Raw genomic sequence first — 16,520 nt, 5'->3', positions numbered from 1 at the left:
TGGGAGTTTTTCCTCTCAAAGTCCAATCTTCAGAGTCTCTACATACTTTCAGATTTTTATGTGTTTTTTTAAGACATACACACACACACACACACACACACACACACACGCACACACACACACTTGGTGTGTGTGAACCATTGTTTACATACAGTGGATGTGCAGGGACATGAGTCAGGTAGTAACAGTCAGTGGGCGGTGACGGCTCGGACCGATGCCAGGAATGTATGAATGGAAAAGCCTGCAGAGTATTGTTCTGCCCTCTGAAACAACTGCTATTTATAGGATTTGGAAAAGGGTGGACTGTGGAAAAGAAGCCCAGCCCGTGTCTGCTGGGAGACACTGGGAAATGGGAGAAGTCTGAGCAATAACTGGGAGTACAAACAATTCTATACAGTAACTTTTCCTGTTTAAAGTTTTGGCGAAATCATGCCTGCAGTACCTTTCAGTTATTTCACAATGTTTACCAAAGAAAAGTTACTTTATAAGCTTTCAGTGCCTATAAACTCCCACTACGTAGCCAGCTCTACGTCATTAAAAAATACTTTACTTCATTACTTAATTTAGAACACCCATCATGAAGCACAGTGTTGGTATCGACTGTTATGCCCTGACTGAGTGAATAAAATTTACACTGCGGACATTATACACTCACCAATCACTTTATTAGGAACACCATACTAATACGAAGTAGGGCCATGTTGACAAATTTGTCACATTATTTCTGCAGATTTGTCAGTTGCACATTCATATTATAACTCGCCTCTTCTACCACAACTCAAAGGTGTTTGATTGGATTCAGATCTAGAGTTTGGGGAGACCAATTAAGTTAACTGAACTCACTGTCATGTTCATGAAATCAATTTGAGACAACTTTTGCTGTGTGAAATGGTGCATTATCCTGCTGGAAGTAGCCATTGCACATGGTCAGCAACAACACTCAGATAGGCTGTGGCATACAAACAATGCCGCATTGGTGTTAAGGGGCCCAAGTGTGCCAAGAAAACATTCCTCACCAACAATGGCACCAATAATCATGCCACAGTCAAAGCCACAAGACCAAATTTTTTCTCCATTCTGATGTTTGATATGAATATTAACTGAAGCTCCTAACCTGTGTCTGCAGGATTTTATGCACTGCTCTGCTGCCACATGATTGGCTGACTGGATAATTGCATGACTAATCAGGTGTACAGGTGTTCCTAATAAAGTGCTTGATTAGTGTGCTGTATTTCGGCATTATTCAGTTTTACCAATGGATTCTAAGGAACACATTATGACATTTGGCAAGAAACTAAATGTATCCTTGGAAACATGAAGTAACACTGTAACTGATATTCACTGAAGTTTGTTTTGTAAAAATATTCACACTTGCCTGTTTTTAAATTATATGTGTTAATGTGTAAATATGTGTTTTCAAGAGAGACCTGTATACAAGAATAAACATGAGTTAGAACAGTTTTACACAAATATATGGATATTGTATATATTGTAGATTAAACCTGTTCAATAAATGAATAAAATTTTATTTCAGTAAAAATCACATTTCAGATACAATTTCTTTTCGGATTTTTATCCACCTCATTTCCACCTGGCACTTGGTTTTATTTTGAGTGTGTTACATGTCAAGGTCCTGATGTGTTCACTATTTTTCATAGTCCTCTGCTCAAACAGCATTGGGACTGGGACACAAAATGGGTTATAATCTTTTCTGTGTAATTATTTCCTTCATAAGCAGTGATTTTCTTACACAGTTCCAGAGTGGAAAGAGACACAAGCCATTGCTTTCACAAACCAACACTGTCTCTTACTTCTCATGGTTCACTGCACTTTTGGTCCCACACAGGGTTTCGCCTGCAGTAAAAGGCTCAGGACAGTCTCTCCTTATATATGTGTGTGTGTGTGTGTGTGTGTGTGTGTGTGTGTGTGTTACCTGCTGCAACTGTCAAGCCTAGTTTTTGTCTCTGTGCTACGACTGAAAACTCAAACACAAAACATGATCTGCACATTAAAAAAAACAAACATCTGCAGCTCTCTATTTTTGTTCAACTCAGTGCTGATCAAAGACTGCTGTTATAGAGTTGTGCATTCGTTTGCACAGTTCTCATCTCATCTGTCATTAGATCTCAGCATCCATCCGAAAATCTTCAGCCTTGCTCTTACGCTGCAGCAGTTGCCATGGAAACAGTTCCGGGAGGATATGGGCAGCAGGCTCAGTGCAGAGGGACTTTGTACTGTGAACTTATCAACAGATTTAATAGGAAATGAGATGTGTGAATTACTGTGAAAACACTGAGTACGGGTAACTGCTGATCCTGCGTCTGCTACATTAAGCTGCTACTTGGTGTTTTTCTCTCTCTGTAATCTACTTAGGCCACAACTTTTAAATGTATGGATTTTATAAGTACTATGTCCCTTCAGTGTGACTGAAGATTACTAGATCTGTGCTTTGCAAAAATGATTGGACAAAAAAAAGTGATTTTCCTTTAAATAAACTACAGTTAGCTTAGCAGTTAGCTTGGCCTTGCATAAACATTGTTTGCAGGGGGAACGAGCTTCCCTGGCTTTCTTCTGAGCAGAGCACCCCTAAAGCCCACCAATTAACATATTATACCTTTAAACCATACAAAAACCATCAGATAAAAATGAGAGGTGGATTTTATGGAACATTATGTGCTGTAGATATTTCATGAGTTTTGAACTTTGGAAGGAGACAGGCCAGCTGTTTCCCCCCTGTTTTCAGTCTTTATTCTGAGCTAAGTTTATTTCCCAAAATGACAAATTGCATTCCTTTAAGACTACATCAGTTTGATGAATGGAGTTTGCTCTTGTCTGTGCCTCGTGTTGTGTATTTCTACCCAAAGCACATGTTTTGTTTCTTTTTTACATCAAGTCTACATGGTATTACTTCGATTCAATTTCAGAATGGAATTGAACAGTTTCAATTTATCACTATCAATACTTTCATTGTTATGTAACCTCAAGAAAATAACTGTAGCTGAAATGACTGAAGTTACTTTTACTTATCCAAAAACACAATAAAAGACACAGATGTTACACAACTGAAACAATTTCTACATGAATTCCACTGCATGTTCAGACAGTGTCAGCTTCCTGCCTCGGTCTGGGCTCAGAGCCGTCTCCTTCTCAGCTCAAAGTGCTGCATCGCCCAGCAATGCAGATACTAAAGCACAATGTTCAGTGGAAAACCTCCAACATGTTTCCTGCAGTGTTATAACCCTGTGTGTAAAGTAAGCAGCGGCTTGGACCTGATTCACTTTCATAATGTTCCAAAAAAACAACAACAAAGACACAGTTTTAAGAAAAACTTCAGCTGCTGGAATGGAGCCATGTATTTAGGAGCCGTCTGTGTTAGGTGTTTTATTTACTTTTGACTTGATTCATATTCTGCCACTTCACAGACTGTATAACCAGCTCTGACCGTGTGTCCTCTCAATATGACATCAGAGTTGTCATCCCTCATTTCTTCTAACATTGACAATAGGGAGAGTAATTGAAGGTCAGACTCAAACAGCACAGTTTTCCTAACAGCTGTGGTACATTTTACTTGCAGTCACACAGAGTGACCATAAGTGAAGTTACACCTCAAACCCAAACCTCTCCTCAGACATCATCAGAGATCTTCAGGACATATAAATACTGCATGAGTGTAAGGACAGTCAAATGGCATTTGCAGCTTCAGTGGGGAGTTACTAAAATGTCATGAGGCACTTTTTGTGATTGTGTTTCGTCTAAATATAGCGTGCTGCTGTCTGTTCTACATTTTAAACCATTTCATGCTGCCGCTCTGCTGTCTATTTTTACACTGGTATCAATAGAGAGGGCAACGTGTGGTTTTTAAATAGAGTAATATCATCTGGGCTGCTGGGGAGAGGGTTTTAAACATAGCCCATATAAAGCAACATGGTCCAGTTTTCTCCCAAGGGGTAAATAAAGCCAAAATATACATGTGTGTATTCCAAAATGCAGCCGCTCCTCATGAGGCTGAAGAGCCTGCTGGTCACTCAGCTTTAATCTAGATGAATCTTTCCTGAAACATGTGATGTTAAAAAAGTTACTCCACTCAGCAGAGGTGTCTTCCCCAAAAGTAAAAGTACATATTTGTTGACATTTCTGAGGACATTTTTTTTTAATTACCAGTCCAGCCTGTTTCATGAGACTGACATAGAAAGTTTGCAGTGCAACATCCAACATTCACAAGGAGAAAAGAGGCAAAGCTGGTAAAACCAGACAGACGAGTCGGATGGCATCCACACAAAGAGTCAGCAAAGAAAGACGCACTGTGGGCCAGGTGAGCATGGGAAAAAACCCACACGCATAAAAAGTTTTGAGTTACAAGTGTGGATAGATGGAAACAATGGCAGAAGAATGGCAGACAGAAGAGATCACCCCAGGGAGCTAACATGACGATGTTTCAGCCAAACTTCTAATAGTCACAGTTTTTTTTTCTTCCTCTGCCTCCATTTGTCTGTCAAAACAATATTTGCAAAAATCCTAATCTCTCAATCCCAAAGAGAGAAGCTAAAGAGTCGAGGCACTTACATTTCAGCAAGATGTACAACCTGGAGCGACTGCACTGGAGCTTGACTTGTTGACTCATTTTGGAGCTTTCATGACCTAATGAGCCTCATTTTATAGCTTCGTAATGATTCAAACCAGAAATATACAAATGATTTCTGAAAATACCCCAAAGAGCCTGTTCATTTTCTCGGGAAAATCCCATGTTTGCTTTACAGTGTCCTGAGGCCGAGGCCAAACAGATCTGAATAGTAAAATTCAGCAGTAATTAAACAGCTTATCATAACAATTATTGTCTACTGTGTACTTTTCTTTAAAAACCTTACGCAACCTTAAGCAGTGGTCACATGCTTCTGGATCGCTTTCTTGACACAATGTGCTGCAGTTGAGCCCAAACTTATTATGTCTGCCCTGTTCACAGAAAAAAAATCATACATTTTTTAAATTTAATCATATGCCTGTATTTAATGAACGCAGAAATTGCTAGAGGTCTTGAGTGGCATTGCTTGTTCATTCACCTTTGCTTCATCATGAGTTTTCTGTGTCTCATGTGACCTCAAATAACACCTGAGCTATTATTTACCAACTGTGTGATACTACCACAGGATTCTGATGTGGTAGATATTTCACTTTGCAGATTTGTAAATCATACACTGCACAACTGATTAAAAATCATTCTCTCAATATTGTCTTAAGAAGAATTTTAGAGAGTAGTAGTAGAGTAGAGTAGTAGAGAGTGGGCTTGGAACAGTTTTTGGATACACCAAACTGACGCTGGATTTTTGGTATTGAAGAGTTAAAATAATATGACACAATACTCTTTTTACCCTTATAAGCACATAAGCACAAAAGATAAGTGCACATTTTTCATCGGGATGCCTACATTGGTTTTTAAAAGAGGTGTGAGGAAAATGTGTCCCGACAGCTGAAAAAAAATCCAAACTTGTCAGTGCTCTCTGGTGGACAAAACTTTTAAATAACTCTTACAAATATTTCTGACATTTCTGTACAGCAGGTTTTTGTCACTTCTCAGCCACCATATACACGGACGTTGACATATCTGCAATAAGCTGACAAGGACTGACATATTAACTTGAGGCTGCGACTGTTTCTGTAACTGTTTCACATTGACACACGAATGAACAGCTATCATTTAATTATTATAAAATGTAATATTAGGCTCCTTTTCAGCAATATCACATTCGACTGATACAGTGCATGTTTGATTGTCTGTCTCAAATGCGTTAATTATTTGGAATTATATATTTTTTCTCTTATATCCAACAGCAAGATCTAACTATTGGATATAATTATTTCAAAAATACCCTGTAAAATACACTGTATATAGGTTTCTTTATAATTATTTTTAGAATGTAGTAGTTGCTTAAATTCCCATATTCCCATAAAAAGTACAGACGACATATCTACTGTGTCATCATTGGTAGTTTCGGCCCTAACTGCAGGCCTACATGATGATGACTAGGATATCATCTCTTTCTCTAAAATTACGGGACTGAAATGTTGCAAAAGACCTGAAGCAGAAATAAGGAGAACACCACTCTGGCTAGCTGTCACAACTGTCACAGGGTTTGAGGGGTTTGGCTGGACCCAAATGCAGCCAACACATGGGAGACGGTGCAAAAAGGTTTATTAACTTAAAAGTTACACACAACACTGGTGAAGCACAGGGAAACACAGGAACTTAAAACAGGAGACAGGGACAGGCAACATGAACAAACCGAGGACAAAGCAGACATGAACAGCTTTGCGACCAACCAGACATTAACAGGCACGTGAACCGACGAGGACAAACCCAGAAATCAACAGAGACAACAGAGACAAACCGACCCAGACAAAGGGGAGCACAAAGACTATATAGACAAAGGAGGCAAGGGTGATTGCCCACAGGTGAAGCACATTAGGGCGGGGCAGATAATCACCACACAGAAACAGGACCAATACAGGAAGCAAAAACACTGACACACAAGGAACCAATTACAAAATAAAACAGGAAGTGCGAAAAGTCCAAACAAAACTGACAAAAGGTGTCTGCTATAGCAAACCATGACACCAGCAGCTTGAGAGTCGTTGGTTATGGGTACAAAGTTTTAGTGCAAGAAGTGTACGTTTTGTCATGTGACCTTTTTTGAAATGTGAATTACCACAGGCCTGTAATCCGGTTAATTAAAGCCTTCTTGCTATACCTCAGCTACAACTGGCAACTATGGAGGAGCAGACTCATAAATCAAACGTTGCCGTTCTGGACTCAAAGTGGAAATTGAGGCAAAACTTTGTTTAGGGTTGGGTGGGGTTATCCACATGAGATTTGACAGCCACCCTCATGAGAAACAGAAGGCAGCACGACATCTGCAGTATGGTCTTAAACAGGATTCATCCCTTCACTCAGCAGATTTCATCGCTTCTTTTGCAAGGGAGATATTTTAGTCGCTGACATTTTGATTGCCATTGTTTGGCATGTGGTGGGCTGATAATTCACGTTGAAAAGCTGACTAATGAGGCACCACATCCAAAAGGCTCTCTGTCACTGGAGGCTGTCCAGAGTTAAGATGATTTCATGCAACTGAGGAGATAATTCACTTGGAAATTTTGCTCAGCACAGCACAAGATATGCATGTGACTATTCTGGCCCCAATGGTACTCCTAGTCCCTGTGTGGATCAGTCTGAACACTTTTAATATTTACATTTGAGTGTTAAGATGATTAGATTAAATTTTCTTTTCTTCCATTTTATTCCTTGGCTAAAAACACTTTTTTTTTGGTTCCTCTCAACTCCAAGACTCAAAATCTTATAAAAAAAAAAAAAAAAGAATTCCTTGATAATCCTTCATGCTTTTATGTACAAATGTAATAATGTTGAAATTGTGAATGTTGCGCCAAACATTGTGCTTTTATATCTATAATTACCTTTAAAAAAAAAAAAGTAATTTGGGGAAACATTTAGTGGCTCTCCTACCCCGGGGCACATACTGAGAGAAACATGGGGGTGATGGAGAGGACATTATGTGAAATTCTGAAGAACCTTCAGGGGCCATTACAAACCACTTAGCATATTTATATCATGAAATATTCAGCCAGCACTTTTCCCAGTAAGCACACAATCATTCTTGAAGTCAAATGCAAACAAACTAAAAAGCAACATGTGAACATATGGCCGCCTGACAAACTCACTCGCAGAGGGACAGCAGCCTGGGAAACATGTTTCATCATTGAGGATGTTTGCAGGAGTGGAGTCAGTGGTGTACGTGCCATTAAATGACATGCTTTATATGTTGTAGAGGGATTAAATATGATAATATCTGCACAGACAACAGCTCAAACTTTTTATATTTTTAATCAGATGCAAGCTAACAACTGAATTTACTTGAGAACATTGTAAAGAATTACAGTTGTTTAATAACCAACTCCATATTCTGCATAGATTTTGTTTGAGGAGGCCTCTTTCCTCTTCTTAATGTGCCAATGCTGGCGAGGATAGAGGAGGAATTATTTCAGTCTTTGTATATAAAAGGTGCCTTTCTTCCTCATCCTGTAATTCTAATGGTGCGGGTCTGAAAGCTTCCTTCCTGTCTGGGAAATGACATGCTAATGGCCTGCTCTTCCCTCTTCTCCAGTCCTGTATCACAGCTGTCTAATGAGGGCATCAGTGTATAAGTGGCTGCTGATGATGGATGGCCTTCAGTTTTATCAGCTGCAAGCAACTGATGCTAGTAGTGCTGAAGATATGATCTTTTTGCTTTGGACAGAAAAGCTTCATTTGTCTTTGTCTGCAGAGGTCCAAATATAAATTTTTTTGCTCTGCGTCCATTGTCATTCAAAATCACATTGTTTCACCAAAGGCGGACAAAAATGCACTTATGATCTGAATATTTCTGTTCAGACGGTGCACATACTGAGTTTAAAGCTGCTCTAATCAATGTTTTATGATGGAAATGCCTGCTGTCAGTCAGTTGGTCTGCCACTTTGGTCCAGACTTAAATATCCCAACAACCATCAGATGGATGGGGATGAAATTCATTAAGACATACACGGTCACCTGAGGATGTATCCTACTGATACAGGTGGACATTTGTAGTTTTGATTGAAATGTCTTAACAAATATTGGATGGATGGTGATGATATGACATTCATGTTCATCTAAGGATGAATTGTAATAACATTTCATGATCAAACACCTTTAAAACTAAGTGCTAACTGGCAAATGTTAGCATGCTACCACATGAAACTGAGATGGTACACATGGTAAACACTATATCTGTTACAGATCAGCATGTTAGCATTGTCACTGTTAGATTGTGGATGCTAACATTTAGGTGGAAGTATAGCTGATCCATAATTATGACAATAGACTCCTGTCCTATCAATGGATTCATTGACTATTTTAATGTGAAAGGGGACAGTTGTAGTGACAAACTCTCACCCGACAGTTCTCCTCAGTTTCAGTTTTTTGGCAAGAAAAACTCTACTGTTTTGAATCACTCTCTATCTCTCTTAGCAAAAAAGCTCTAATAACCCGCTGTACATTACCTGCCCACCACCAAACAACAGACAGACAGAGCATCAGAAATTTCCCTCAGGAGATGGTTGATGACCAAATCAGAGCTAGGTGGCCAGAAACAAGTCTTTAAATGAATGTTGCTCTCCGCTGGGTGTGTAAACAGGAAACTTGTAACACATTTGAAAGCCTTTTAAAGTGACAGCATGTCAGTGTTGTGTTAACAGCTTGTTCTGTTGTCCACAATTGGCCAAGACATACACTGTATATAAAAAAGAGGTTTTGATGTACTTGAGCACAGAACAGTTTGAACACGCTCTCTACACTTTGCCTGAGATTTGTGTGTGAGTGTGTATGAAATGAACAATGACCACGTGGGGAGAAATCATCTACTGGCTGCAAAAGAATCAGTTTGTGAAGACAGGAAAATGCACAAATGGATATCCGCTGCAATTAAATCCATACAGGTAAGAAACTCTGGTGTGCATGATAGGAGGACTATGTTACCAGTTAGATTCCTCATCCTCTCAGAGAGGAGAAAAATATTAAACATCAGCTAAGGCTCTCTGAACTTTGTGCTATGTGGATATATCTTCTTCACCTGCATCCTATAGCATACTTACATTGAATAAAGGTTTTAAAGTGAGCTGAACATGAATGTAAATTCAATAAGTGCACATCTCAGAGAAGCTGAACGTTGTACTACTGCTTCACTCCGTTCAGTTTTATCTTTCTCTATTTAAAGTGTCACATTTCAAATGGAATTGCAAATCGAGTGTAAATTTAAGTAAGGCCTGCCATCTGACGTCTATTATCAAGAGGATAGTTTTCAGTTTACTTCCTTATCGCACAGGGAAACAGGGAAAAGTGGAATTATCACACACATAAAGTGAGTGTAAGTTAAGTCCGTAAGAAGATTTATTTGCATAAGCACACACAGTTGAAGCAGCTTCCTGTGAAACAGCTTTTGATGAAAAGGCCTTGTTGAGGGAATATAAATACTCTACCACTGAATGTTGCTGAGGTCTTCATTCCTTTAATTTCTTAAGGAATATTTATATATATATATATATATATGTATATCAACATATTAAAAAACATGTTTGGTATTACGCTAAATACCTACAGTAATACCTGACTCTTTTGAAATGCCTCTCTCTTCAAAGTACTGCTAGGCATTAAAACACTGAGAGATGGAAATGAATTATGGAACATGCAAGATAAAGATATTTTTGCTTCATTCCATTTTTAAAATCATCTTCCATGCTGCATGATGTTCACTGCACTGACAGCTATATATCACATGACCATCAGTTTGACAGTTTGGTACAGCTCAGTTTGCATTAACATTTTAGTGACTAACTAAAATGTCTTGGTAACAATAATAATAAGTTTCTTATTTAATATAATTTTCTCACTTTAACATGAAATATCTCCACTGTGGGCAATGACAAAAGAAAAGCACTTCAGAGCTTTAAAGAATTAAATAATGTCATGTGTCCAGCATCTATTAAGACAAACTCAGGCTTCACTGAGACACCGAGGATTTACAGTTGAGCAGACTGTCATGTGGAAAGTATTTTCTCTAATGAAGTATGTTCCCAAAGCACACATCATTCTGGAAGCACTGTTGGTAAATAAACTACTTTTGGATATAATTCATTTCCCTGTTCTGGTCGCTTATTAATTTGGGTTAGGATTGCCTCCTTCTTGATTGTATGCCCAGGGACTGAAAACATTTATCACCACTGTAATATCCCTGCATAGGAAATTTCATGTATATGGCACCTTCACCGGCTAGAAACTTTATGTGCCTCAGATATCAGTGATGAATTTCACACACACATGCTGACAACCTGGGAAATGTGAGGACTGGTTTATGCAATTCATAAAAAAGCACAAAAAAAAGCAACTGGACTTGATGATAAACATTCACACTCTTGATGGTGAATAGTTTTACAAATATTAATGTGTTTCTCATGTAGGGGTCATGAACATCTTGTGTTTTTTACTGGGAGAGATCACATTTAAACAGGAATAGAACAGCTGGATAAGATAAAGATAAATCACACACACACACACACACACACACGCACAGTCTTACTCTTTCCTTTTTTCAGCCTACAGGAAGCAAAATAAAGTCATCTGTTGTGGAAAACATTTATTGAAATCTACTTCCCCCTTGTGGTTACTGTTCGCAGCAGCAATGTAAAGACGCTTTGTTAGACTAGAGTGAAGTTAACGTCTCTCTCTCTCTCTTTCTCTCTACCTATATATATGTATATATACCTGAAAATGCTGTGTTCCCTCAGATTGGTTGTTAAGAAAACAGTCTGCTGTACTGTTTTACATAGAAAAGTAAAACTAAACTAATACTCACCTCGGTGGCTTTGTGTGGGTGCCCATGTCATGTTGGTTCTCAGCTCTCAGTGTTGTTACTTATTCTGAAAGACAGAAAGAATAATTCCAACAGATGTTTTGACCCTGTCATCAACAATTAAATGAACTGGACCTGCAAAAAACTAGCCTACAAACAATTAGGCAAACTTATTATGAACGCCCACTCACATTACACTCACACATCTGCTGATCTGCTGGCCCTTGAATAAACAGCACATCCAGCAAAATATATTAACAATAGCCTCTCAATGCAGAAACATTACCCCTGTGAGTGATACTATTATATTGTATCATAAGATGTTGCTACTGATGCATTGATATATAGGCTAAGCAACCTTTTACTGTTGTTGTTGGTTGTGGTGAAGCCAGCTATTTTACATACTTTTGGGTTTAATGAACCATATCTTATAAGCTTGTCATAGGTTTTTATGTAAAATCTTGATTTGAAATATAACTATTAGATAAAAGATAAATGTAGTAAAAAAAAAAGTACACCAGTTCCATCTAACCTGCAGTGGAAGTGTAGAAGTAACGTATTAAGTAGAATAAGATGAAAATACTTGAGTACAGCATACAGTTACATTCCACCTCTCAATGGAAACTCATGACAAAAAATAAGCCAATCTTGATTGAGAAAATCAACCTATGTGCCTTTTCTATAAGAGGATGGATTGAATTATAAAACTATAGCGAAGAGTAAAGAATATAAAAATGAGTTGGACTTTTCTGTTTATTTCCTGTCGTCTGCATCCGTTTTTATTTCCATTCACGTGTTCCCTGAAGACGCATGTGCGAGACCACTTGAGGGAGACATTATTGAATCACTGCTGCTGCTGCTGCTGTTTTGTTGTTGTTGTGGATGATTTGTTTACTCCGCCCACCTGTCTGTGCTATATTAACCGCTCTCAGCCTGCAGCAGCGGCACAGCAGCTTCCTCTTCTGCCACACATGGAGCTGAGCGGCTCGGCACAGCTGTTTCACTGAGGATGGATGCCAACATTGTTGTTATGGGTACAGAGAGCGTCGGAAAGTCAGGTAGGCTAAAAAAAAAACATGTCATCAGAAGAGATCCAGTTTTATATCATGTCTCTGTTGCACATGGTGAGTTAAACGCTATTGTTTTTCAGCGCTGACTGTGCGCCTCTTAACCCGGCGATTCATTGGAGAGTATGGAGATATTGGTGAGTGTCCAATCTGTTTTATTAACTTCGATGAAATGCAACATTTCAAGTTAGTCAAACTTCATCATGAACTTCACTTTTCTTTTCTTTTTTCCCCCCTCTTTTCTTGCAGAGTCCATCTATAGTCACAGTTTTATGGTCGATGGGAGGGAGATCACTCTCAATATTTGGGATTCACCTTGTTCTGAGGTAATTGACTAAACTATTCTGACAGTTACTATAGAATAACCTTTGGTGTTAATAATGCTGCTTTATTCTGCTGACATGCTATACTACTGTTACCACTGGTAGAAGAAGAATCCTGAAATAAAAGTAGATATAGGCCTACTACAATATAAAAATACTCCATTACAAGTTACTTGAGTAAAAAAATGAAAAAAAAAAATCTCCTAAAAGTTCATACTGTACACTACTATATTATATGTTGTTTTTTCATTATTGAAATCTTGAAATACAAACATTATGGAAATGTTACAGCTGGTGAGGATGTCCTTATTTATAACTTACCATTGGGTAGTTTGATCTTTAACAATATATCATATCTTGGAAGATAATCATGTTTTCTGTGCAAAATCTTAATCTGCATTGTAACCAACCATAGCTGTAATAGATGCACAAACTGCAGTAAAATGTAGTAATATTTCTCTCTGAGAAGTAGTGGAGTAGAATCTCATATTTCCACTAAAGTAAAGAACTTGTAAATGTATTGAAAACGGTACTTTCCACCAAGAGTCGTTGCTGTAGTTGAACTTAAATGTGTGATTTCACAGGATTTGTCTGTGGAGACGTCACTCTTCGAGAAAAAGGTCCAGTGGGCGGATGGCTACGTCCTGGTCTACAGCATCTGCGACAGGGCCAGTTTCAATAGCGTCAGCAGGCTCATTCAGACCATCAAGTCCACCAAAGACTACCTGAACGCAGACAAAGCGCCCATAGTGATTGTGGGTAACAAGAGGGACCTGTGCCACAGGCGGACAGTGCTGAGCGAGGAGGGCCGGCTGCTGGCTCTCAACACAGACTGCCACTTCTACGAGGTGTCAGCGGCTGAGAACTACCACAGCGTGCTCATGGTGTTTCACGGGCTGGTGAACAGGATGAAGGACGCCAAGATGACCATGAAGAGGCCTCTGGGGTTCAAGGGCATAGTGAAAAGCATGTCTGCCGTGTTTGCCAGGAGAAGGACAGACTCCTTTTAAGTAAGACCATGAAAGAAGAGGACGGAGTTTTCTATGAATCTGCATTCGACTGGATGGATATTACAGTGTCTGTCCGTGAAATGTTACCAGGTGTGTCACATGTTACTGTGCCAAAGGTAACAATAACGCCTCCAGAGGCAGAGACACTAGAGAGATGGGAACTTCTTCTCAGTAAAGAAGTGTGGAAAGACTCCAGGGAAGAAAAAAGCCATTAAAATTCAGAAAACATGGAGGCAATGCAATGTGACCGAGGTTACAGATGTTTTTTGGTGACATGTTATGATTTTAGCTGCACTTCAAGCTGCACAAGATAAAATAGTCTTTCTTATTTTACAGATATTTAACATGTAACATATTATTGTGTGCGACAAGGAAGGCAATATGTCTTAAGTTATGTTTTCTGTTTTACAGATTACAGATTGTAATCAATTCTATGCACAAGTTAAATGTGTCTTTACTTATGATGCATATGCTAAAGAGAAAAAGCTCTTCAAACCACAAGTGAAACCTTTGTGTTGCTTGAAAAAAGTAACTAAAAAATGTCTTGCTCAATCCTGTTATTAAGACTTAATAAAACACAAATATTTGTATTTATTCAAGTCTAAACGCTGTAAAGCAAAAAAGAAACTGTTTTCTATATTTATGAGCTTTGCCATGTTTAATTCATTGACTATATGTCATGTACTGAAATGTATTGTTTGTCTAAACCCGGTTTTACAGCTCATAAGGATTTGAATAAAACACAAAATGTGCACAAATATACGATTTTCATTTGTTTTGATTTTGAAATTCAAATAGTTTTTTTTTTTCTAGTAATGTGATATAATTATTGATCCCCATGAGGAAATACTCTTACCTCATACGGAGGGATGATAAAGCTTCATATCAGCAAGGCTTAATCTTATAGAGACTCAGAGTGTTGCTCTAGGGCACAGGACAGATGCTAATGGAAATGAGTGCTTTATTGACTTGAAGCAAGGTCTGGATGAATAACAGTCTCCTTCCTGATTATATCATCCTACTATCACAAAACCCTCCAGTCATGACTACAGAACACCAGTGTCCGCATTTAAGGTTTTGTAAACAAGATTTCAAACAATAATATACCAGCAAACAACTATTTTCTATGTAAAGATATAGTGAAGTAATGATGTCCTGAGCAGAGAACAAAGTCACATGCTCTTGATGTGCTGTATTCTGAATTTCTCTGTTCTTTGTTTTGGTATCCGGTCTTGCAGTGTGTACATGTTAAGTTAGCTTGACTGGCTTTTCTTCTCCTTGATGTTTAACTTGATGGCGACATAATGTCACATGTCTGTTTTCATTAGCAACCGGCTACAGTAGGCACGCTAACTTTATTCAGTTGTACTTCTTGCTGACTTTTTAATGGCCACTTTCACCGGGCTCCCTAACAGCTTGCTGACTACGAACATGAAGGGAGTGGAATGGGGATTTTGTCCAATGGGCAGATAAAGCATTTGTTTTGGGCTGAGATGCTGGTGTGACATCTAGTTGCAGCGACGATAAACATACACCCTCAAAAGACAGTTTTGGATTGTTCGTGTCTTCGTGTCTTTCATTTTAAACAAGTGTCTTATTGTTTTTGCTTGAATCCACACATTTATTACACATTCATCTTACACTGCTGTGGTCATATCTCAAATTAATGGCCTAATGGGGTAATGACTCTTATAACATATTTGGAGAAGCTTGCCAAGAAAAGCATCCTCATTTGTACGAGTATGTGGAAGCTTTCTCTGGTGGATAGAGGGAGGAATTGATCCTGCTCAAGCTTGTGAAACTGCCAGTAAGCTTTCAGTGGACCTGCCTCCTCTCAGTCTGAGAGCAATACCATGTCTTTCCTGACTCCAACCCTCTACACTGACAAACAAACACAGCCATGCTCATATTTGATACAGCTTTTGCACCGTTGATGTTTAGTCCAGGATCACAGACTGTGCAGAAAATAATAAACTATATGTTTTTATCATACATTTAAAAAGTTATACATTTATTGAAACTGCTATTATCAATATCTTAATAATAATATTATTAAATGACAACATGAAGAGAATGTGACACTGTGAAAGAGATCACTCTTTTGTATTCATGAACCTGCAACTCCCCATGTCTTTACAGAGCTTTATTGCTTGATAGTTTCAGCTCGCTCGGCTACTCTCATATTGTCACTTTCTGACTCAACAGGCAGGTGTTTTCAGTGGAAAAGGTCTACAAACCCACTGAATGCTACCTGTTCAGGACCAAAAAACAGACCAGGAGCTTTTAGCAGCTAAGGAGCCAGATATTTCCCTCAGGATACCAAAGCAGAGCTGAAAGGAGAGTGAATATTGGACTCACATTTGCAAGGTAGCCAAAAGAATTGCTCCAAATGAATGATAATGTTGGATGTGTAAATAAGCAACTGGTTGCTAACAAGTTCAACTTCAAAGGTGATGATATATCAACTTGTTTTTGCTGCCCCCAGATGGCCAAATAAATGAGTAGTAAGATTTAATAAGAAAATAAGATTTAATGTATTTGTTGTATACAGTATAACATTTTGCAAATCGTGACAATGGAGGTTTAAAAAATTCAAAAAATATCCACTTAACACCAGATTATATGTAATGAATGGGATTGTCCACACAGATTAGGTTGCTGTAAAACATCTGGATACTTGATTGAACCCTT

General features: G+C 38.5%; 1 protein-coding gene across 1 annotated transcript; it reads left to right on the top strand.

Moving 5' to 3' along the window:
- The first annotated feature begins 12,377 nt into the window (after positions 1-12,377).
- LOC111667045 (ras-related and estrogen-regulated growth inhibitor-like protein A) lies at positions 12,378-14,580 on the top strand. Its single transcript, XM_023422612.2, has 4 exons — positions 12,378-12,487; positions 12,580-12,633; positions 12,746-12,822; positions 13,404-14,580. Exons 1-4 carry the CDS (start codon positions 12,439-12,441, stop codon positions 13,827-13,829), a joined length of 606 nt encoding a protein of 201 aa, XP_023278380.1. The 5' UTR covers positions 12,378-12,438; the 3' UTR covers positions 13,830-14,580.
- The last annotated feature ends 1,940 nt before the right edge of the window (positions 14,581-16,520 follow it).

This window comes from Seriola lalandi, unplaced genomic scaffold (genome assembly GCF_002814215.2).
Source record: "Seriola lalandi dorsalis isolate HSWRI2012SDOR001 ecotype SW California unplaced genomic scaffold, Sedor1 jcf7180002054682, whole genome shotgun sequence".
NCBI lineage: Eukaryota > Metazoa > Chordata > Actinopteri > Carangiformes > Carangidae > Seriola > Seriola lalandi.
The sequence above is the reverse complement of the archived record's forward strand: the minus strand, read 5'-3'. Positions and strand labels throughout refer to the sequence as shown.